At 30.6% G+C, this 24,168-nt stretch overlaps 1 protein-coding gene across 4 annotated transcripts; it reads left to right on the top strand.

The window, feature by feature from the left end:
• The first annotated feature begins 5,436 nt into the window (after nucleotides 1-5,436).
• Nucleotides 5,437-10,589, top strand: LOC102611053 (probable transcription factor KAN2). 4 transcript variants are annotated; one of them, XM_025097002.2, is made up of 7 exons: nucleotides 5,437-6,689; nucleotides 6,816-6,892; nucleotides 7,833-7,878; nucleotides 7,982-8,126; nucleotides 9,215-9,272; nucleotides 9,902-9,943; nucleotides 10,125-10,589. In XM_025097002.2, the coding sequence occupies exons 1-7, from the start codon at nucleotides 5,876-5,878 to the stop codon at nucleotides 10,131-10,133; spliced, it is 1,191 nt and encodes a 396-aa protein (XP_024952770.2). In that variant the 5' UTR covers nucleotides 5,437-5,875; the 3' UTR covers nucleotides 10,134-10,589. The 4 variants fall into 4 exon arrangements, with proteins under 4 accessions (XP_024952770.2, XP_024952769.2, XP_006471518.2 ...); XM_025097001.2 differs by having other exon boundaries at nucleotides 9,212-9,272; XM_006471455.4 differs by having other exon boundaries at nucleotides 5,439-6,689; nucleotides 9,212-9,272; nucleotides 9,902-10,589.
• The last annotated feature ends 13,579 nt before the right edge of the window (nucleotides 10,590-24,168 follow it).

Genomic DNA, 24,168 nt, shown 5'->3' with positions numbered 1-24,168 from the left:
TTATTACATCCTAAAGGTATCGTTATTATTATTATTTTTAACTCATATATGTTCTATTTGCTACAGTTAAAATGGAAATTGGAGATAAGGTTGTACAAATTAAGGAGTTCTGCACTTACGAGTCACAATATATTGTCATAAAAGTAGATGTTAGAATTTGATTTCAAATGCTCATAGATTTACGAACTTTAGAAACATTACAATTGCAAATTAATACCTTTGATCATAGGTGCCTATTCTATCAAAATCAACCGACAATCATTGATATAGTAACGTGCTTTGTTAAGAATCATATTATTATACCTAATACCTAAACGGTTGAAGAATTAAAAGTTTAATCTCGGTTGAATGGTATCAGCATGAATATTACACTGAAAACAGACCATAGTAGTAAATAAACAATCAACGTTGTTTAAATCATGAAAGCTATAGAGGTACATGGTTCTAACTCAAAATCAAACTTAAGAGTTGATAGTTTGACTATACCTAATGTAGTTAACCCAAGATTCATTATCAACCAAATGTGGAATAATATCTCTAACACTTATGTGCAAGCCAGCCTTTTAACCTAGTCCTTACGACGTGGTGAGATAGTGTGGGGCCACTCGTACATGAATCTGGGTCTAATGGCATACATAGGTCCGTGATTTTAACTCAATTTAAAAACTAGCTCAAGAGTTGAGGGTTGTTTAAGGTTCTATTTGGTATTGAGCAGAGGCGAAGCTAAAATTTTTTTCAAGGGTGGGCGAAAATTACTTTCATAATTATGATTTTTTTATTCTTTTAAAAGTTAAACCTCAACTATACATTCACAAGCAATCTCTACCAACAAAAAGATACACAAACGTATCTACTAAATTAACTAGTAGTAAAAGAGTACAATACGCATTTTATTGAAAGGTTTATGCGGGGATAAATAAGAATGAAAAAAAGTTTATCTTTAAATTTCAAGTAATATAAATAGAAACTAAATGGACTTGCAATTTGCTAAGCATTTGATTGAGAGAATTATGAAAGAAAAGAATATGAAGTTTCTCATGAATCAAAATATTGAACTAAATCATAATATTGTATTGAAATTGAACCTAAGACGATTCTTTTTTTAAATCAAATTCTTTAATTTCAAGAATAAAAGAAAAATGCAAGCATTTAATATTGTGTTCTAATTTTTTTTGTTATTAAAGTTGTTTAAAAGTGAGAGAGGCGTAGATGAGAGAAAGAAATTGAGTTTGAGATTACTTAAATTAAAAAGTATAAAGAAAAGTTGGAATGTTATTAAATTAAATGAAGATATTAATAATATTATTATGAATGAATCTATTTAATTAGAAGGACTTATTTAAAATTTTACCAAAGTTTTGGTAGTTGTAACTTTTAAGCAATAATAATAAAATTTTTAATAAACACTGCTCTAATTTAGAAGATAAATTGATTTGATTTATTACTTGTATGATAAAAAATACATATTATCTTCACTATTTTTGTTAAAATTATTACTTAAAGTTATATATATTATACACTATTAATTTTTATTTCATAATTATAATTTCTTCTAAAACAGCTATAGGTTAAGTTTACAACATTTCAATATCAAAAAAGGCCTACTACCATATATATTTACCATATAGAAGTCCATAGATTAATAATACATTCATATAATTTTCAATTTATCATTATGAAGAAACAAAGACTCGTTGAAATATCTCAAAATTAATGGTAAATATAATAAATTTTATTTAATTAAGCCTACAAACATAAAGAGAAAAATTGATTTTAGTATCTTTTGTATCCTTGATAAATTAAACTGTAAATGGCTTTTTAACCCATCAAGACCCAAAACAAAGTGTGGCTCACTTTCTTATACATCAATGCTTTCTACTAGTCAAAAGAAAAAAAAATTGCGTTAATTATATGATGAAAATAAAAATTGGGTAACATTTCTTATTTGTTTAAATCACTTCCTCGCTTAAAAGGAGTAATGGTAATGTTGTTTTGAATGGGACTTCTAATACGCATTGTAAGACAGAAATTAATTAAAGGTGAGTCAGTAAAGGTAGTTAGATAATTAGGTTTTTTGTCATGTCAAAATCCCATATACGGTATGGTGTTTTATGTCAAGTTAGTAAAAGGGTTGGATAGCACTCACAATTTCAAGAAGTCTCACGGAAATTTATGTAATTCAGTCATAAATAATTGGAGCAGTCATAGAAACTACTTCTGTGGGAATAGATTTCCAAGAAATAGTTGAAATATCGTAAAAACTTATTATTAAATATGGTAATAGTAAACAAAAGTATTGTACATGCATAGAATTAGGATGAATTCAATAAAATTAGTACGCATATAAAGTTATATTGGATACAAATTAATTTTTCCTTTTAGTGATTTAACGCACGCACATTTTTTAGGCTTGAATCCATTTCTTGATTTCTAGGGAGATTAGGATACTCCTTATGAAAGGAACTATACCTTGGTCTGGAATTATAATTAAAAATCAAGTACAATGATATTTGAATAAGATACTGGATGGTCGATGGTTATCAAATAATGTGTCCATAACAACACAATTAGAAAATGAAGTAGGATGTGTAATGTTATACTGCAAGGTCAAAATCTTGTAACTAGATTTTGATGAAATTTTGATGTAATCAACTATTCTATTTAAACTAATGGTTTGGAATATTATTGGAATTTTATAGGTTTAAATGCTATTTTTAACTTGAGATTGACATTGTTTGATTAAAAGAGACGAATACTTATGTTTTTTTACTAAAAATTTGAAGTAAAAATTTTAGTTTATATAATTTTTGGCCAAAATTTCCTTGATTTGAGCTTGAATGTGAGTAAATACAAGCTTTTGATTAATTAGTTTTAGAAATAAAAGAATAGATCTTCACAACTTAACCCTACTATGATTAAGCAAACTCATATCCTGATTTTTTTTCCCCTACACCAAACAACATTCCATACTAGTCAAATAAGATTAGCCATATTGAATTACACTAATTAACATATAGATGCATATAAATAAAGAGAATATCTCGCAATACACACGATCACGCCATTGGTTTAATATAAGAAAAATTAAAATCCAAAGATAGCAACAGAAAATTAATATGAGAAAAATTATTGGTTTAATATATATTATTGGCTTTATTCCAATAATTCTTTATTCTAAACAAGTACGCCGATTAATCACGATAAACGAAATTTTTGCTATGCTTGATGTTACTTCCTAAACTAGAAAGAATATGAAGTATGAGCCTACCTTGCATGATTAAAGCCACCTCTCCATAAACCACATGGCATTTTGGGACCAATGCAAAATTAAATTTTACATTAAAATTAAAAATAAATAGTCATTTGTTTTATCTGTTGTAAAATAAAACGCTTTAGGATGATATTTTAGGTGGTCACAATCAAAATTGAGTCCTTTAAAGCTTAATATTTTCATTGTAAAAATTCTTATAAAAAATAACATTGTATTAGTACAGATTTAGGAATATACTGACAGATATATCAAAAAATCCTGTTAGACTTGTCTCCATGTACTATAGTTGAAGTCAAACTTAAAAATATATTCGTTCAAAGAAAGACAAAAATTAATCCTCCAACACTAGTCTAAATAGTGGTTTATACTTATAGTTTGGTTTAATTATTGGTGTATCCCATGGTTTAGAAATTAAATGGACAAAAACCTTTGTCAAAATTTAAAACAATCACAAACCACTAAGCCTATGCATTAATTAGAAATCTTGTTGGTGTATGTGGTTGCACATATGTGAAAGAGACTTATTCATCACAAAAATTTCCTTTTCAAAAGATCATTAATCTAAAAATATGGCAACTTTATTCGAAATAATGAATACAAACTACCTTTTAGGAATTGAACTTTCAAGCAATGTGTCATGAGCATGAATATATGGCTTACATGAAGAACAAAATTGATACTCATGCAGCATAGTTTGAACAACTTTAAGTTAGTTGAGAAGTCCATCCAATTTGAAACCTATATTAAGAAATCCGCATAAGCCTTTTCATTTTCAATATCATGTATATTTTTTAACTTTTTTGATTTTATATTATACCCTAGATATTGATCCCCCGTAAATTTTGGGCCATATTTGGGATTTTCTAAGACAAATTTGGTGTGGGATTGAGTGTTGAAGAAACCCCAAATTGCCAAAATCAAAATAAATGGTAAAAGTTAATTTACTTTTCTTAGATTACTTAATTAATGTTTACCGACTTTGCAAGCACCATTAATATTATGCATGATAATACCTGCCAGCCAAATATGTCCTTTGGAATTACATGCTGTGTCCAAAACGGGGTCTCTAAATTGTCTTTCTGCTGATTTAATCCCACATAACATTTTGTCGATGGTACACAAATTTTGATGGTCTGGGGCTGATGTTGAATAAGAAGACTATGTGAATTTATTATTTTACCCCACTTTAAATATATATATATATATATATAGGAAAAACTGTGGTGCAATTGTGGTATTGTGCCACAGTTGCATCCAGTCGTTGGATCCCAATAAACCCCACTCATCCAAGTGAATTCAACGGCTGGATGTAACTGTGGTACGGTATCACAGTTGCACCATAGCCAAACCCTATATATATATATATATATATATATATATACATTTGTAATTTGTTTGAAAAATTAAGGTTGATTTGACTTTCAAACTAATGCCCCGCCCTCTCTTTCACTTTAGAGGAGCTGTTGCAGGACCATCCATGTAAATGTAAAACTATCCAAATTTTATAGCTTCAAATTATCAAGAGATAATGAGGATCAAATGAGAGAGAGAGGGGTGGGGGCCCAAAAGTTAGACAAAGTAAAATGATTTGATGGGTGAGAATTATGGTTTCATCATATCACAATGAGTGGTTGTAGTTTTGGGTTTAAGAAACCCTAGGATGTGGAAAACTGTGAGTAATAATTATTATGCGTGTGTGTGTGTGTTTTGTGTAAGAAATTAAAAATTTTAAAAAATTTAAAAAAATGAAAAATTGTTGGATGATTTTAGGGTTTTGCGAAAAGGAGGAACACCAAACATAGGTTTCAGTTAAAAGAAGAAGCATGTGTGGTTTAGAAAGGTAAGCGTATGAGATGGTGAAGTAAAAAAAGAGAGAAATAAACCCCTTAAAAAGTTGTTACGCAAAAATCTTTGGCCTTTTCTTTAATCCTTGATATTAAAGAAAACAAAGTGAAAAAGAAAGAATAATAAAAAAAATGTGGAATCAAAATCAAGTCCCTAAACTTATTTACTTTTGCTTTGTTTACTTTTATAATCTTTTTTCTTACTTTTTCACCCTCCTAGTACCCTAATTACCCTACCCCCCACGTCCACAAAAAAGAAACACAAACTTTTTTTTTCTCTCTCTCTCTTTTTATTTTTAATTTTTTCTCTTTTGCTTTCTCATTCTCTCTCTATTTTCTTTCCTATTAGCCTCTCTCAAGTGTCATTTTCTCACATATACTTCACACAAAAGAAACAACCATTCACTTCATACCTTGTCATTTCTTCTCTCACTCTCTCTCTTTTCTCTGTTTTCTTTCTCTCCCTCTTTTCATTCTCAAATCTCTGCAACTTCACAACTACAACTACTTCCCCCCTCAAAATTTGATCAAACCCCATCTCAAGAATCCTCCTTAAATCCCACCCCAAGATTTCAAAAACCTTTTTTTTTTCTTTCTTTCTTTCTTATTTGTTAACTCATACATCATCACTCAAAAGCTAGCATCTTACAAATCATATATACTGCTAGAAACGAAAATTAAGCTAAAGAAAGCTTTGAAAGGTGGGAGTCCTATAGTAATTTTGTTGTTGTTGTTAGTAGTAGTAGGAGTTCAAAAAGATATGGAGCTATTTCCAGCTCAACCTGATTTGTCTTTACAAATCAGCCCACCAAACAGCAAACCCTCATCAACATGGAGCAGCAGGAGAGGTGCAGCTGCTGAAGAAGAAATGGATTTAGGATTTTGGAAGCGAGCTCTGGACTCAAGAAATTCTTCTTCAATGGCCGCCGCCAACGCCAAGCCCTCCTCCGATATATCAACCGGCGGTGGCTTCGAACTCTCCCTATCAAACCCGGCGAGGGTTTCTTCTTCTTCAGTACTCTCTGAGTCTCTGTCGTCGAATAATAATCTAAATCATCATCATCAGTTTCATCTCCTCCAAAACAATACCACCACCACCACTAATTGTAATGGCAACAACATTTTTCACTCTTTTCATCATCAGCAAAATCATAGTCAATTTCCCACACATCATCATCTTCATCAAAACCAACACCACCACCCAGTGCTTTATCATCAACCGCCGCAGCAGCAAGGGCTGAGTCAAGAGCTTGGTTTCTTGAGACCCATAAGAGGAATCCCTGTTTATCAAAACCCTCATCATCATCATCATCATCATCAAGCTTCTCATGCTTTTCCATTCCCTCATCATCAGCAACAGCCATTGGATTCTCCTCCTCCTCCATCTTTGGTAGCTAATAATAACACAAGTACCTCGAGTTTGAATTCTTTTCAGTCACAACAAGGTTTGATGAGATCAAGATTCATGTCGAGGTTTCCGGCAAAACGAAGCATGAGAGCTCCGCGGATGCGATGGACAACGACTCTTCATGCTCGCTTTGTTCATGCTGTTGAGTTATTGGGTGGCCATGAAAGTATGCTTTCATTTTTTCTCCACTTTCTTTTTTCGATATACTTTAGTACCCTTTTCTTTTCTGGCTAAAAGTTTTTTTCTTATAAACTCATATTAATTACTCCTCTTGGTTTGATATTGAGTATAGGAGCAACTCCAAAATCAGTTCTTGAGCTAATGGATGTGAAAGATCTTACCTTGGCTCATGTTAAATCTCACTTACAGGTAAAGGAACTTATCATTATCAATTAATCCCAACTGGGTTTGTTCTCTCCTCTCCTCTTAAGGGTTTCTTTTTTCTTTTTTCTTTTTAATTTTGATTTGAAGTTTTGGGTCCTTAATTAAAATATTCCATTGCTCAGTGTTAATAGAGCTTATTGTAAGCTCGATTTGAATGTTAATAACAGCCTACATTACTTGAAAGGGCGTTAATAGAAAGAACATTAAGATTATTACAAATTCCAATGTTTCTTTTATTTCTTTTCTTTTTTTCTCTGCTCATCAGAGTCTCTCAAATTCTTAGCACTTCTTTTTCTACTAGATCTGATGCCTCTGCTAGCTAATTAACAGCTTTTTGCTTGGAAGAATGAACCAGCTGCCCCAAGTTAAACAAAATAATTCAATAACACAGAGTGAGAAGATAAAAAATAATAAAAAATTAAAATTGAGAAAGAAAGAGAAAGAGAGAGAGAATAACATCGATTTCAGGGAACAAGTAAGACAAACACCAAGAAATTTTTTTTTTAAAAATAAGTCATAAGACCAAGCCAAGACAGTGGGATTTCTTTATTTGATTTTTATCTTTCAATTTTTTTTTTCCTAAAGATAAGAAGTACAAAACACCATCATTTCTCAATGATATGATATATCTTCTTCAGAAGAATCAGATTGGGTAATTTTTTAACCACATTTGCTTTACCATGGTTAAAGTAAACACACATGCATGCATTTATATGCATTTACTTACTCATATCTTCCACTTTTTTTTTCTTTTTTTACAGCTTGTAGTTGTCCTCTCATCGTGCACTGTTTTGGACCATGTCCTCTAGCATAGTATTGAAAACAGCATATTGGTCCCTTTTGTTGTTTGCTTCTGCTGCATCCATTTTTTATTTATTAATTTTGAATTTAGCTCTTAATTATTTCTGTAAATCAAATTTTGCAGATGTATCGAACCGTCAAGACCACCGATAGAGCAGCAGCTTCTTCAGGTTCTTGCTTTTAAATAATAATGAACTAGCTAGTAACACTAGTTACATTGTATTTATACTTTCATATACATGCATTGAGTTCAATTTAATTTGTTTAATGCAGGACAATCAGATGCATTTGAAAATGGATCATCTGGGGATACTTCTGAAGATATAATGTTTGGAATTCAACACCCGAGAAGGCCCGAGACATCATCTATTCAACAACAAGGAAGAACAAGTAATGGTCTCTGGAGCAACTCTTCAAGGTGAAGCTCATGCTCATTAATCATTATGTTTTCGTGCATATATAGCTGGCCTATTATTTGGTTGTTCCTTATGATGAACATATATATATAAAGAAACACATATAAAGAAAAAAGAACTTGCATTATATTGTAAGCTCTCATTTTTCATGATGTTCCCTAGGTTTTTTAATTTGCAGTCGAGGTTTACCAAAAAAAAGTTTTTCTTCCTTTAAAACATAACGAAGCACAGTGTTTCTGATGCATTTTCTCGTCTATTGAGCTATAACAATAAAGATTGAAATATCTAGGGCACTCATATATCTTCTTTGTTCTTTTATGTATCTTGGTGTTGATAACAACTCTCAATGTAGAATTAAAAGTATAAGTGAGCAATAGTAGGTTGCTAGCTTAAAATTTTATCTTATATATGCAATTCTCTCTCCAATCACACATAGATACAAACATAGTTACATGCAAGAAATCACAAAAAGAGAAAGAAATGATTCAGTGGTGTTTGTTCTGTCTGTCCAAGACCATCATCATGATGGAGTAATTATATAAATACACTCACTTCTAGTTGCTTGCTAGTGGGTGAAAAGGAAGTATAGAAGAAAGAAACCACAAAAAAATAATTTTCTCCTACCATTCCAAGACAATAAGGGAATCCTTTCTTTGACAAATCCACCTAAAAAATAGAGATATCTCTTTCCTTTGGATTTTGTGGGCTCATATGTATATATATATTTTTAATGGGACCTACAATTAGAAAACTTAGTTTGAAAGCTTAAATCCTGTGAAATGGACCCATTATTGGAAATCTTGATGTTAAAGCTACTACTACATGCATACTCTTTGAAACTTCCTTTGTGTTGTTGTTATGAAGAAATGGGATGTCACATGGGTGGGTGGGTTCTATATAGCTACTTTATTTCAATCAGCATATTATGTAAAGTTAGAGAAGAATTATAAACAAGACAGTAAAATATAGCTTTTCCTTTTCTTTTCCTTTACTTTTTTTTCTCTCTTTTTCAGTATTTTTTTGCTTTAATTCTTTTCTGCATGGCTTTCTCTGATAAGAAATATTCTCTCTTTGTGTTGATTTGTAGCAGGGAAGCTTGGTTGCATGGCAAAACAAAGGATTCTGCTATAAACCTGCCGTCTCTTGAGGTGCACATTCATTAGTTTCTAATAAACTGTAATATTTTTCAAATTGGTTAGTTAACTTGAGTTCAGAACTCTTAAATTTTAGTGGTACCATGCATAAAAAAAAGAAAGGAGAAAAGGCAAAGGTCTTGCAAAAGATTATTTTTATTTTTATTTTTTCAAATCTCATTCAAGGGATAATTTTGTCAATATAACTAGTATAATGAAAGAAAGTGCTTTTCTAAAAGAGCTTTTTTCTTTCTTTTTATTTTCAGCCCTAAAAGAAATACTACCCTTGTAGAAAATTTTGTTCAAAGTTCAAACCTAATCCTTTGACTCATCAAATAACTAGCCCAGGCTCTTAACTGTTGATGTTAATAAATTTCTTCAGATCAATAATGCAGTAGTCTCGTAAAATAATTCTCACTTGGGAATAATTTTTGGGTGGGGGGGGGGGGGGGGGGGGGAAGAAAAGAACTTGTAGCAACAGGCTTTTTTCATGTACTGTGTGTTGATTAATATTCTATTATTCTCTTAAGAGTCAAAATGTCCTTTTGATTCCACATCTTTCTCGCATTTGTCTTGTTTGTCTTCCTATTTGCTTTGCTTGCTGATCAATGTTATTATTTTATTTGCAAAAAATATTTGAACAGGAAGTGGATCCAAAATGCATGAGCTATGAAGGAATATCAGATGTAAGCTCACCAAACATATCAGCGACAAGCCCCAAGAAGCCAAATCTTGAGTTTACATTGGGCAGGCCACATTGATTTGTCCTCTACTAGCTACTACACACAACACTACTACTACTACTACTACTACCACAACCACTACTACTACTCATTTTGAAATCATTATCTTTCTCTTTCTCTTAAGGGGAGCTGATCATGATGTTGATGATGAAGAGAGAATCAGGTACCTGCTGCTTGCTGCTGAGATTAAATCAGAGAAAAAGAAACGGAAGGGAAAAAAAGAAAAAGAAAAGATGAAAAAGAGAGAGAGCTAAAGTAAGACAAGGAGACAAGAAAGACAGAAAGCAACAAATGGGGGGGAAAAAAAAGGAAGAAAGAAAGCGCATGATGTCCCTGGTTCTTATTTTGAAGCTTTGAGATTCAAATCCAAACAAAAATTTTTATATATTAAATATATATATGTTATATTCCTACGTAAATATGAAATTTAATTGATTTTGTATGTTTTGCACCACTACTCATGAGGGGTATGAAGGAGGAGAGAACTTTAGGTAGAGAGTGACCTTTAACTATCTTTGAAAGTATCATCAAGTGATCCTTGGTAATTGTAATGGAGCACTTTGCAATATTTATAGAATATCTTTTATCATTTTTTATTTTCTCAAGGTTTATTTTGTTGTGGCTTTATGCTTTATATACAAAGAAAAAGAGAATATTGAACCAAAAGAAAGAACTTGAAAATAAAGGCTTGCATGAATGCATGGGAAATTTGAAAAAAATACAAAAAGAAAGATGAGATATTGAAAAGTGAAATTCTTTTATACCTTTTTCTCTCATAGCAATACTTACTACACTTTCCAAATATCTCAATTTTTTTTCATTTTATTACCTGAAAGCTACCTACTTGAGATGAAGAAAGTTTTTATACTAGTGGAAAAGTGCTGAAATATTATTCTGTCTGTAAATCAATATATTCAGACACCCCATTTATGTTCCACTCTATGCACAAATACAAATTACAATATTTTCCCTTTCAACATTGTTGCTATGGAGAATTGATCCCTTTACTTCACAAATACGAATCAAAGAATTTTGCACTTCAATATTCGTGTCACGAGAAACTAATCTCTTAATCCCTCTTTTTCACTGAAAGGACCAAACCAACTAGACAATTCCTAAAAATAACTGCACAGTGATTTGATTACTATAATGTGGAGACATTTCTCAATTTAAATTCATAAATTAATAAAGCCAGAAAAACATATAACTATCAAGCACTATAATTTGAAATATTTGATATTACGCAACTCTTTATACATACAGTCACTAGCTAAAGTAAACATATATACTCATTTCAGCACAAAGGGTTTCGTTGATAAAATTTTTTTGGTGGTGATATAAGAGATATGAGATCCGTATCTATTCACACTAAAACTGAGAGAAGAATTTATTTTAAAATTATGTTATATTCAGAAAATGGAGAAAAAAAGTATACATATAGTAGCCTTAATCCATAACATTAAATTTAGTATTTGAGATCTGAGTAAACCAAATGTATATAATTGGACTACAAATTTTATACCTTAAATGCTGTAGCATCAATTAAAAAATGTCACGTTTTAAGTAACTATGGATATTTTTATACTATCATTAATGCGATAATTTTAATACCTTAAAACTTTCTGTTTTAATTTTGAAATCCTAGCATTATATTGAGAGTTCAACAAAATGCAAGTAGATTCTTTAGTTTAAATTTAGTGGAAACGTACTTTCAAATTAGAAATAGTCATTTATATCCCCGAAGTTCATTAGATATGTTATGATAATAGAGCAAGTTTGAAATTATTCCTCTTGAGTTTTCATGAATGTTCTTGGAAATAACCCATGCCATGATTTCAAAACTGTATTTTCAATATTCATTGCTTTTTTTTTCTTAGATTAAAAGATGACTATAATATGATATTAGAGCAAGTTTGAATTATAATCTTGTACTAAGCCACCAAACTTTTTCCAACAATTTATCATATGTACAATGAATTGATTTATTCTCGAAGGCGTTTGGTAGAGCTTTCCTTCTGTTTTTCCTTTAAATATGTGTTGGAGATTTGGTTTATAGGAAACAAGGTATTGTGGAATGGATTTAATGAAAAGAAATTAAATTTCATTTAACAGTTGCCAATTAATGCTGAGGAATTTTAAAATTTTTTAAAGTAGATTTTCTAGAAGATTAGCTTATGCTGTTTTGCTTCTGCCACATGAAGACAAAAGCACTTGTATCATAAATATTATTACATGCTTGATGTCAAATTCCATTCTAGCTACTACCCGCTTTTAATTCACTGTAAATGATCAACTAGCTGTAAATGGTCCCAATGGTACATACAAATTATAACAATAAAATTCAGTATAAAATTAATATTAATAATAAGAGCCTGACACATCTTATTCATGAATATTAATGCAGGGACTCAAACATAGCAGCTAGCGTCCTAATCATCATCTGATTTCATTTTATTTTATTTTTTTCAACTTAGAAAACGACTTTGTGTTGCGTCCAAATTTGAATTGCATAAGAATGTTACTCAATTATTGGCATAATTCAGTGGAAATTAATGTGAACTAGTTGGGAAATTTCAAGAACCCCACAGCATTTCATCGATGCGCAGAAAATTTATTCTAAACGAATGGTTCATAAAAAAGTTAAGGAGAAGTCTAGAGAATAATAAAGGAAAACAAGAAAAATGAAGTGTTCTTTTTGTGTGGTGGGATTAGTTTTTACTAAAATTTTGAATTCTAGTAAGATTTTTTCATCTAATAGGATAAATTTTTCCCGATAGAAAACATTTATCTAAACAATACCATAGATATAAAGTTGAGATATAAATTTTGTATCACAATTTATACGTTGTCACTTATCAATTTGTAGCTAGCTGTTACTTTTTTGTTGAATTATAAATAAAATAATTATTATATCATTGAATAATACATTATATGTCACGTGTCAACTTTATATGTCACATATTATCACTCAACATTAAAAAAATTTTGAATCAATACACAAAACTATTTAGAAATCTTATTCTACATGTACATAGTGTATGATTAATATTTAGTTGTAAACTATTGTCCAACCGTTTATATTTTGATTGACACTAACTTATAATCTAAATAGAATCAAATCCATATTAAACCGTTTTCTGCACTAATTATGCAGCCTTAATATCAATTAATTGCCAATATTTAGAACTAATAGGTCTAACAATAAGTTGTTGTCATCATTCATCAATCACAGCTTGTCTCCTGCAGATTGATAATGAAAGAAGCTCACAAAAAGAACAAAGTAAAAATAGTAAATATTACCAACAATATTGACTACTCAATCAAGTAAAATGAAATTAACCTTCTATATATGGCCTCCGACTTTTCAGAATCCTAATACTAACAAGCTTACAAGACAGGCAAGCAACTTCTCTAAATATATAAATATGCATGCATAGTAAATGCAAAATTATAGTAAAGTTATTTATTTATTTATGTCCACAAATCTAACATGACCCAAAAGCTTTGACTTGTACTATAATGACATACTTTTGCCTTTTGCTTTGAATAATTATTCCTTGCTAAAACGACACTCATGAATGGGAAATTAATTTGTGTGTTCAATTAAATTTTAATCTCACGCGAAGAAAGTTTTGCTAAATTAAACAATAATAGTGGTAGTGGAATAGCTTATGTTAATTTAGATGATTAATCAAAACCAAAAAAGGGAAGTTAGCTAGTTCTTCTAACTTTGGTTGAGTTTGTATATAGGGCAAAAGCCAGAGCCTTTTGTGATGGGTTGCCTTATAACTTCTCTTTAGGAGGCAAAAGAGAAAGATAAAAAAAGGACGTGTTGTTAAAATCCATGAAGAGAAAAGCAATTAATTTCTCGTATGAGAGAAGAAAGTGATTTCATAAAAAAGAAGAGAGAGAGAGAGAGAGAGAGAGAGGAAAGGGAAAAAAAGTGAGGGTGGTGTTAAAACCAACGATAAAGGAGATGGAATAACTTTTTTCTTTAATTTTTTGCCTTTATCACTTAGATAAGGTTTTTCATAATTGGGTTAGCGTGTTCATATTAAAGAGTAACAAATGAAATGAAATGAAATTATTGCCAAAATAATTATAAATTAATTGTTAAAGGTAATAATCTTTCAAATCAAATCTCCATGATTCTTCAATACCTATTGATTATGATCACTAATATTTCTATTTAATATTAGTATATTTAGCTTTCTTATTTAATTATCTTTGATATAATCACTTCGAGTATTTTTTAAATAGAGTAAAAGAGCAATACTAGATATCTCAATATTTGAGTCATAATTTCAGTCTTACCTTATGTGGCATTCATCTCTTGGTTAATATAAATAAAGTAATCAGTAATTTTACATTCATCATCTAATAGAAAAAGTGACATATAACATTGAGACTCAAGTTAAAACTTGAATGTTGAGATTTCAAGCATTATTTACATTGAAATACAAATTTTCTTTTCTCTTTGTAACATTGGGTCAGCTTGTTAGAGCTAAAGTCTTGTGTTTGATTCCTTTCATGTAAAAATTTTGTCTCTCTTTATCGATTAAATTTAGAATTGAATCTTCTGCATTTCACATGAGGTGGTTATTAAAACTTATCCTTAATATTATTTTTATGCATTTACTTATCAATCTAAAATTTTCGGTCTAGCGGTCTATTATTATTATTCAAGTGAATGAAAATTTAAGTTATGGATGTCCACACTTCTTGAAATGTGCATTTAGAATTAGTTACCGTTGTTTAGCTCCAATTTAACATTGATCAATTTGTAGCTAAATGTCCGTAACTAGTTACAACTTCAAGTGAACTGGCTTGATGTGAGCTTTTTAATGCATTTTCTCTGTGTTTGCCCGTGGGTTTAACGTTTTGCATAATCTCCTATACAATGCAAACTGCCAAATTATATTGAGAAATGAATAGCCAGATTTTTTTTTAAAAAAATAGAGATAAAGAACATCAATCTTATTAAAATTACTATACTATAATGTCTAAATAAAATAATTTATTATATAGTACGTTTATCCCCATCAGAATTTAATAAAACTTTAACTATGTATCTATTTCTAAATTAATGAGTGTCTAATTGTTCATCGTTGAAAATTGAGGTCCTTTTTTCCCTTTACGAAAAGAGCCCATAAGCATCAAATAATGTCATCAATCAAATCAAATTGGAGAAGTTTAATTAGCAGGATTGAATTTCAACGGGCAACCAACAAAAATTAATTGCAGTAACTGTTACCAATGAAAATTATTAAGATGTCAATCTGTCAGATCCATATCTTATATTATTATTAGCTGGCTTTGCAACATAGCCCTAGAACCCTAGCAGTCAGAGAGAAAAGAGAGAAAGGGAAAGGAAAGTTTTTCCGGGAAGCCAAACAAAGTTTACGCAAGAAGTGAAAGAAAAACGGGCCAAGCGGAAAGAAGAAATATATGGAGTTACTCTTGACAAAACAAAATTTGAAAAGAGATGGCAAATCAAATCAAATCAAATGAAGTAAGGCCACTGCCGCTTACAACTTGACATAAATAATTTCTTTGAAAACATTTTTTGAAAAGTTTTATTTGTCAGTCAGTTTGTCAAAGTCATATGGGGGAATAAATGATTCATTTAATACGCAACCACTCTCTTTTTAGGCGCGTGTAAAAAATGGCTTCTCCGTAGTCCATTCAATTGTCATTGGTAAATTAATTTCATAATCATTTTATAAACTTTGATTTGGGAAAGAAAATTGAATTAAACTCATAACTTGGTAAAAATCTTGATGATTGCATAATTATATTTTAAGGATTAAAAATAGAGATTTAATTTGAACGATTATTTCTTTTAACAAAATTAATAACAGTAGGTATGGTAAGTGTTTTAACTAAAAAATATGCTTTTGCTCAATCCCATCTACATGTAATTTCTTATTTTGGTTTGGTATTTCAATGATTTTATTGGTTTGGTTTATAAATTTAAATTAAGTTTGGTTTGAACTTTCCAATCCAAACAAATTCAGTTTTTAAGTAAAATCGAACCGAAAACTGAATTTTCCATCACAAGATACGATTATGCCATCTCTAAGATTAATGTTGTGGCATGACAATTATCGGCATAGATGTAAATCTTGAAATTTTGTGAAAATATAATTAAATTTATAACTACATAGAAATCTTGATGATTGCATAATCGTATCTTGAACATTAATGTTTTGTTTCAACTATTTTTTTTTAACTATATTATAAAAGTAGTGTGGTAAGTGTTTACCTAAAAAAAAAGAAAAAGAAAAAGAAAAAGCTTCAGCCAATTATTATTTTATGCATAAATCAAAAAGACAGATTAAGACCGATGTAAAATTGAACAAGAAAGTAAAGAACAATTAGGGTTTCAGAGTTTTATGGGGGAATGTAGTGGAAGAAATAGACAGAATGAAACAAACTGTAGGAGGGTCTCTGGTTCTAACATTATGATGATTATGCTTTTGCCACGTTTATACTTTCAACTTTCAATAAATACAGCTCCTCGTCTACACTCCATGCATGGCTGCTTTATAGCAGCAATTATTGCCATTATCATTAACATCTTCCTACTTTAACCTTTTTCTCTTATTATTATTAGTAAAGATTTCATGATAGAGATTTAATGATCACGACTTTGATTCAGCTGACCCTTGTACCTAATACATTATTAAATAAAATAAATAAGGGTTATCATCACATGACCATTTTAAGAACTACTACTGACATTTTATTATTATAATTTTATAAAATTAACATTTTACAATTTTCTTTTTTACCGCTGTTAATCCAATTACTACTGACATATATCACGCTGATGTCAAAGAGGCAAAAATAACTTTGTACTAAGAATCACCACAAAAACAATTTTTACCAGTCAGCTAACAAGTGAATTAATGTTTTAATAGAAACATAGTAAAATATAATAATTTGTAAAATTCTTGTAATAAAATAAATTATTTTGTAAAACATTAGTAGCATAGTATTACTTAACCTAATACTTCTGACACTCATTTGTTATTTCATAATTCTCAAAATAATCAAACAATAATAATCCAATAAATATATATAAAGCTCAGCTTAAGACAGAGTGATTTCACACAAGCCCATAAAATTTTTTAAATTATGGAATATGTAAAAGACTGTGATTCAACAGTGTGTAGAAATGCTGGTTATTTAGTCAATAAATCAACACAAAAAGAGAATCTAATGTCTTTTCATCCAAAAGCAAATAATCTAATGTCTAATTAAAACATTTTCTATACTTTGTTTCGAAGCAATATTATTGCACTAATCACCTTGATTATGCCAAATCAAACAGAAATTCTGTACTTAGTGCTTTCCAATATGGCCCAATTAATCAATCGATCAAAATTTTATATTCGAAAAGAGTTTTCACCAGCAAGATAATAAGAGAGAACCAGAGATGTCTAATAATGCTCCTAATTATTAATTAATCACCTCAACAACTTTCATTAATTTCCATTGTTCTTGAGATATGCCCAATCAATCAGTGCCTTGATATTGTTGTCAATCAATGAGGGAATTGAACCTAGCTTTGTTGCATTGAAATCTCAAAAAGGCAGAAAAATTAAAAGTTTGTCTGATTTTATTTCTTGTAAAGTGGATATTGGTAAGATCAATTCGCTTTTAATTCCATCCTTAGTAGCTTATTGCCTTACTTAGAGCCGTAGAACAGAAGAAGTCTTGTCAATTATTGTTCTTGAGTCTTTTGAAATAAACCAAAAGTAGATTCAATTCCCACCCAGATCATAGATCATTTAAAATCATATTTAGAAAAAGGTATAAATGGAAGTTTTTTTTGGGGGGGGGGGGGGTTGGGAATTGATTGTTGAGTTTTGGATTGTGTCCCGCATGGCTAGTAAAAGGAAATTACTTGAAGTTATAAAGAGAATATGTCCCTCTACTCAATATATTAGTCTTTTAAATTAGATTTCTAGAAACACTCCCCTTAGATGAACCCAATACCAAACCTTAATCTTTTTGTTCGATACACCTAAATTGTTCCATTATAATATTTCAACTACTAAAGTCTATCTCTAATACCACTTCTATTAGGTTGGGAGGAGGTGTGGTGGCGGGGGTAGAGGGGTGAGGGTGGGACTAGGCCTAAAATCAATCGAAAAAAATAGAAATTCATTAATAAACTAAATTAATTCCATTGTTATGCAATTTTCTCTAGTTCAATGAAAAAGAAATAACAGAAAAAAATTAATTGAAAAATATATAAATCTCTACTTATAAAAAAGGTAAAACCATAGATGAAAAGCACCCAATATTTACTACCTTGACTTTTCTTGTACTAAAGCGACATCACTTTTGAATTGTAAAGTGTTCTTATCATCCCCCACAATCACAGTAGCATGAACACAAATTTTCAAACTTCACGACCCCATCATCAAATGCTTTTAATTTGCCCATATATTTTATTCATAATTAAACGTTCAAGGCCCTTCTCTTCCAAATTAAACAGCACATTGTTTCCTTCTCTTACTTTTCCTGTATTGTTCAACGTCAAACTCGTGTATATGTATATATAAATTCTACAATGTGCAACCTATACCTTGTAAGGCAACAATTTATTAGATGTCTAGTCTAGACGGTAGGTCCATTTATGCTTCATGTTGCGTTACGCTGAGTCTAAATTTTTCAATCTGAATACTTAATGATGAAGAATTGTCATCATCACAAGTTCGCTACACCTTCATCGGCGTCACGAATCAGGCAAAAACAATTAAATTGTTTCATCAATTTAAAGACTAGAATTTTTAAATATTAATCAATCATTTTCTTTCACTAAAAAAAAAAAAAATGAACATGTGAACAAACATGAAATAAAAGACATAGGGAATGAGGGTTAACAAGTTGGGTGTTCCGATTTAATACTAGTATGTTTGTCAATTCCTCTAAATTCAGTGGGTGCATATGTTGTTTTGCCATATGTGGAGCTGAGTAATTAAAATTGATGTAAAATGGAGGAGAATGGGTACAAGAAGTGAAGTGTAGCATTAGCACGGGGAGACGCTATAGACGCTGACTGACCATAAAGCCAAAAGCCTTGAGCTACTCAAAGACCCTCCACAAATTCATATAGATTATAGGGAAGATGAGCCGTACTGCTTCTGCTTTTTTTTTTTTTTTTCAATATATTTTTTTGCTTGCTGCTTTTTCTGCTTCTGCTTTCCTGCTGCTTCTGTTTTCTCTCATCAGTATATATCATCAGACTGTAGCTTCTGCAACCACACAAATAGTCCTTAAGAATGTCAAAAAATTATTTATTCATCATTACACTATCATTCAGTCATTCATTCTCGGTCCACGTTCTTTACACGTGTCATTATCTTGTTGCCTGATGTTGACACCTCGAGACCCTGCCGGCCCTCTGATCTCTGCTGGCATTCTGCTAATTCTGCTTCATAATAAAGTCACTTGTTGGGGTGACGCTGTTTTTGACAAACCCTAGTTTTCACCCATAACTATAAAAACAAAAACCCAAAAGGCAGAAAACAAAGAAAAATAAAAATAGTTTCATAAATTTTGCCAGTGTTTTGAGTAGCTCGAGAACTTTTGCATGAAAAAGTTGTAATGCATGGGGCCCACAGCAGAGCTGGATGCATGGTATATTCATTCATTCATCATTCATGTATTATTATTTTTTTTTTGTAATTAAGCTATTTACTACTTACATGCATGCAATAAACTTTTGTTTTTGTTTTTGTTCTTTTTTGTTTTCGTTTCATTGATTGCTCGTGCTGCAGCACACAGTCGAAAATCTTGAATCATGCAAACTTTTACTTGCTTTGCTTTGCTTTTACTCCTCGTGTTTTAAATTATTCGTGCATGTTTCATTAATTTTGACTTTACACTTTCCAACTATTTCTTTCTACTTTAGCCCTTTTCCGTCAACAGCCTTAATGAATTTTTGTTTTTTGACCTGAATTTTTACTTTATTCAAGTATTTATTTCTTTGTTCTACCAAAGATGGAAACCCACTTCTGTACATCAGTACATGTTAGAGAAAAGTTTTATAAAAATCGATCGGAAGCCATTATTTGATAATTATTATGTTACACAGCTCAAAAGTAATGAGCAATTGGAAATGGCTCGCTGAATTGTCATCTTCTAACAAGGTCTATCAACTTTCATGCTTCTCATAAATTGTTTTTCGAACTTCGTTTGTGTGTGCGCGTGCGTGTGTATATATAAATATAAATATATATCCACATAATTATGTTACTCGTTTGATTTTCTTCTTTCAAACAAGTTCGCTCCTTAAGTCGAGGTTCGTAAAGAAAATGTAATGAATGAGTGATTAATGAAAGTGTATTGTAATTAGTGAAGCATCAAAATGGTCAGGCATTATTATACTAAATATGTTAATTCGATTCTAGGCTAGCAGTTTAGAATTGAACATGTGACATCAATGAATGGTCTTTGATATATATATATATATATATATTTCAATTTGCGTGTATGGTCAATTTTGAAATTGCCGTCTCTTAATGGAACTTGTCCAAATTCTCTAGACTTGTTTGTTGTTTTCAATATGGTCAACCATTTATTTTATTCGTTAGAAATCTAGGGATGATGGGTTGATTTTGCAATTTGGCTTATAGATATTGAAACTTTGCTGAAATTGAAATTCAATAATACGTATCATGTCATTTTGGCATTGAGTAGAAAGAAACTTTTCAACCAACATTTATTCTTGTTTACTTTTCAATTAAAACGAGGGTGCACCTACAATACAACGATTAATTGTTGGGTATACACAACTACTAAATTTCTAGCCTGTGGACCATTTTGGGGCAAAAATAAACTTTGAATTATCCTTTATTAAAGCGACGGAAAGAAAAAAAAAAAAGGCAAAGTGAATAATAAAATTTAGATGAACTTGAAACATGTAACCCACAAATTGTGAATTTTAACCTAAAACTAGAAAAATATAAGGAATAATTTAATTTGATGTTACAATGTACGTTATATTGTAGTTGAATTTTTAATAAGCAAAGCCACCTCGAGTCTATATATATATATATATATATATATTGTTAATTAGAAACTATTATATAAACGTAATTGTCAAAAAAATAGTAAACATCCTTGATGTTGATGAGCGGACATTAATAATAAAGTGATTAGTGATATAATAAATTAATTTATGAGAAAATTCTATCCACTTTATCAATACTAACGCATCATTTGAGATAAAAGTTTTGTTATATTTCTTATTTTCATGATTTAATTTATATTACTTAAAAAATTTAATTAATACTCACAAAAAAAGTGAAAATTAATAGCAAAACAAATGCGATATACAAAAAAATAAAAATAAATTTAGCCTAAACTTGAAACCGCACATATAATACCAAAAAATAAATAAATAAAAGACCAAATATAAAAAGACAAAAAAAAAAAGAGAAGAAAAGAAAGAAATCTTAGAGGAAACTAACAAAATCACAAAACCATTCTTTGTTCCTTACAACACAACGCATTGTAAGGCGAGATTCTCGCGGGAGCCAACGGTATCATTCTCTAATATATTTCATTTATTTACTAAATTTTTTTAATTATTATTTATTTTTTAAGAGAGAGAAATTATTTGATAGAGGGGGAGAGAGAGAGAGCAAACAAAGAGCATAAAAAGGGTGTAAATATTTTTATCCCCTTCACACGTGTCGACTGAAGTGACGTGTCTGAAGAGCGTGTCTCTCTCTCTCTCTCTCTTTCTCTGTGTTCGTTTTGCTTTTAATTTGCTTTTGTAAAGGATACGGTCAAAGACATACGGTGAGTGTCAGAGCCAATGGGAGAGTGAAGAGGGGAGGCGCAAGAATCAAGGCAAATCATTTTGTAATCCATTGCTTTATGATTGACGCCTCGCTGACAGCGCTGTCAGCGTGACAGCAGCAGAGATTAGCATAGCCACAGCCTTTTGTCGTTTCGCTAATATATTTTTTAAAAAATATTATTCAAATTTTTATTCATTATTTTAATTTTTCCTATTGAAGTCGGGCAGGGCGGGCAACAGAGAGAAAAGAGGTTTGTATGGGGAGAAGTGGAAGAAGAGAAAGCGTGATGGCGACCATACCTTCTACCCTCCTGTCCCTCGAAGGGCAGTCCTGTCTTTGTCTGCCCGGCATTCAAGACGGGCTACTTTTTTTTTCTTTTTCTTTTTTTTTTGTCATTTGTCTAATTTTCTTTTGTAATAAAAGAAAAAATATTTTGTGCCAAAATAAAGAAAAAAAGTTGATAAAATCATCTTTTTGGCAATGCCTCTCTCTTTGCAAATTTTAATGTCTTTATATTTATCCACTCACATTATAATCAAATATACGTCCAACGGTAGGGGTGGACATATTTTAATCGAATCGATCCAAACCGACCATTTGGATCGGTTTCATTAGTAAAAAAACTGGTTTCGGTTTATTGGATTGCAAACTGACATCATTCGGTTTGGATTTCGGTTTGAAAGGATTCTAAACCGATTCTAACCGATCCAATCTAGAAATATTATATAATTACATTATATTCTAAGTTAAGCAATCTAACTAATTATATTTATCATTTTATGCAGATTTTGACAAATCAAAAATAATTGGGCCATAAGTTTTGACAGACAAGATGCACAATATTTTAATTGTCAAATGTTGTTCAAGTTTATTTTAATTTTGTGAGTTTGTTTTGAATGAACAGGTTAAGAACTTCTTTATTACGATGTATTATACTGTAAACTTGTATGGATGTATCTTTGAATTGTTATGTAGATATTAAAGTAGATATGAATAATATAAAAGAGGTATTAATTTGGATTACGGACACAAAAAAATAACAAATAATTTAGGTAAAATAATATAAAAGAAGTGGGATTTTAGCTAATAAGCTCAACCCAAGGATCCAAACTGATCCAAACCGATTGAAAAAATTTTAGGTTGATATCGGTTTGAAAATATTTCAAACCGATAAGTTTGGATCGGTTTGAGAATATGTCTCAAACCGATCCAAACCGAATTTGCCCACCCCTATCCAACGGAAATAAAGTCTACTCCAATATAATATCATTAAGAGATCTACTCAAGATAAAAGTATATGTTATACTTAAATTAATGTAGGCTAATAAAAAACCTACTTTGAAGAAATAGGGAATTACTATCGAGTTATAGAAAATTTTACTTAAATCTTGTTCGATCTAAAACAATGAGGTGAGAACGTGTTAACCATTAAGTTAAATAGTGAAAAGTGGTTGGCAACACCTATCTTGTACATGCTTTTGATGATTGAAGTCATTGAACTCATTTACAAATTTTATGAGAGAAAATAAGGGGATAAGAGTTGGAGGCTTTTTGAGTTCTTCAAAGAAAACTAGGAAATAAAATAAAACTTTAATTAATGTGTGGACTGTGGAGAAAGACCCAAGATTACTTTTTACTGCTGGACCATAACCAGGCCCCATTTGGGTTAAAATTTGATTCATTCTATTCTTGGAAGAGTAACAAAAAAGCCTAAGAAAATCTTTCCCCACAGAGAACAAACCCAATAAATCTTTGTCACTAAAAGCCCAGCAACAAAAAAAAAAAAAAAAAGAAATATCATCTTCCCAATTCATTCGAAATCTTGCCAACGTTCTTTATTTTATTTTATTTTTTGTTGGAAAATTCTTAAACATAAACCAAGCAATGATGTGGGCATAATTGATCCTCAACTTGTCCCCCTCATCCTCAATGCAACTCGACCTGTTGTGAATGTGTTTTGCGTTGACGGTCACTTGAGTTCAAGATAATAATAATAATAATAATAATGGTTGGAGTTAATGTTTAGTAAGCGAGGTTTCTCATTTCCATCCAAACCTTTAAAAAAAAAAAATTAATTCTTTATCTTTTTTCTGATTATCTGAAGCAATAACTTCCCTAATACCTCATTCATTTAGAAACCCAAAAAAAAAAAAAAAATTGTAAAAAGTGTGGGCTTAGTTAGACAACTTGTTAGAGGTAGAAATTTCAACTAAAAATTGATGTTTCAACATAATTGGTAGTTGGGAACATTCCCTAGATCAAAAGATGCACCGTGGTTCTTTTTCATGAATCATACTCCACAAGTGATCATGTATGGTTTTATGTGAACACAAAGAAATTATT

The sequence above is a fragment of the Citrus sinensis genome, chromosome 5 (assembly GCF_022201045.2).
Source record: "Citrus sinensis cultivar Valencia sweet orange chromosome 5, DVS_A1.0, whole genome shotgun sequence".
Taxonomy (NCBI): Eukaryota; Viridiplantae; Streptophyta; class Magnoliopsida; order Sapindales; family Rutaceae; genus Citrus; species Citrus sinensis.
Note: the sequence above shows the minus strand (reverse complement) of the source record. Positions and strands in the feature narration are given on the sequence as shown.

What these genes read in the sequence shown, in the direction of transcription:
- LOC102611053 (XM_006471455.4), top strand. Translation starts at nt 5,876, where the DNA reads ATGGAGCTATTTCCAGCTCAACCTGATTTGTCTTTACAAATCAGCCCA. An exon ending in GTTATTGGGTGGCCATGAAA is followed by an intron (nt 6,690 to 6,815) that starts GTATGCTTTCAT and finishes TATTGAGTATAG; the next exon opens with GAGCAACTCCAAAATCAGTT. An exon ending in ATGTTAAATCTCACTTACAG is followed by an intron (nt 6,893 to 7,832) that starts GTAAAGGAACTT and finishes CAAATTTTGCAG; the next exon opens with ATGTATCGAACCGTCAAGAC.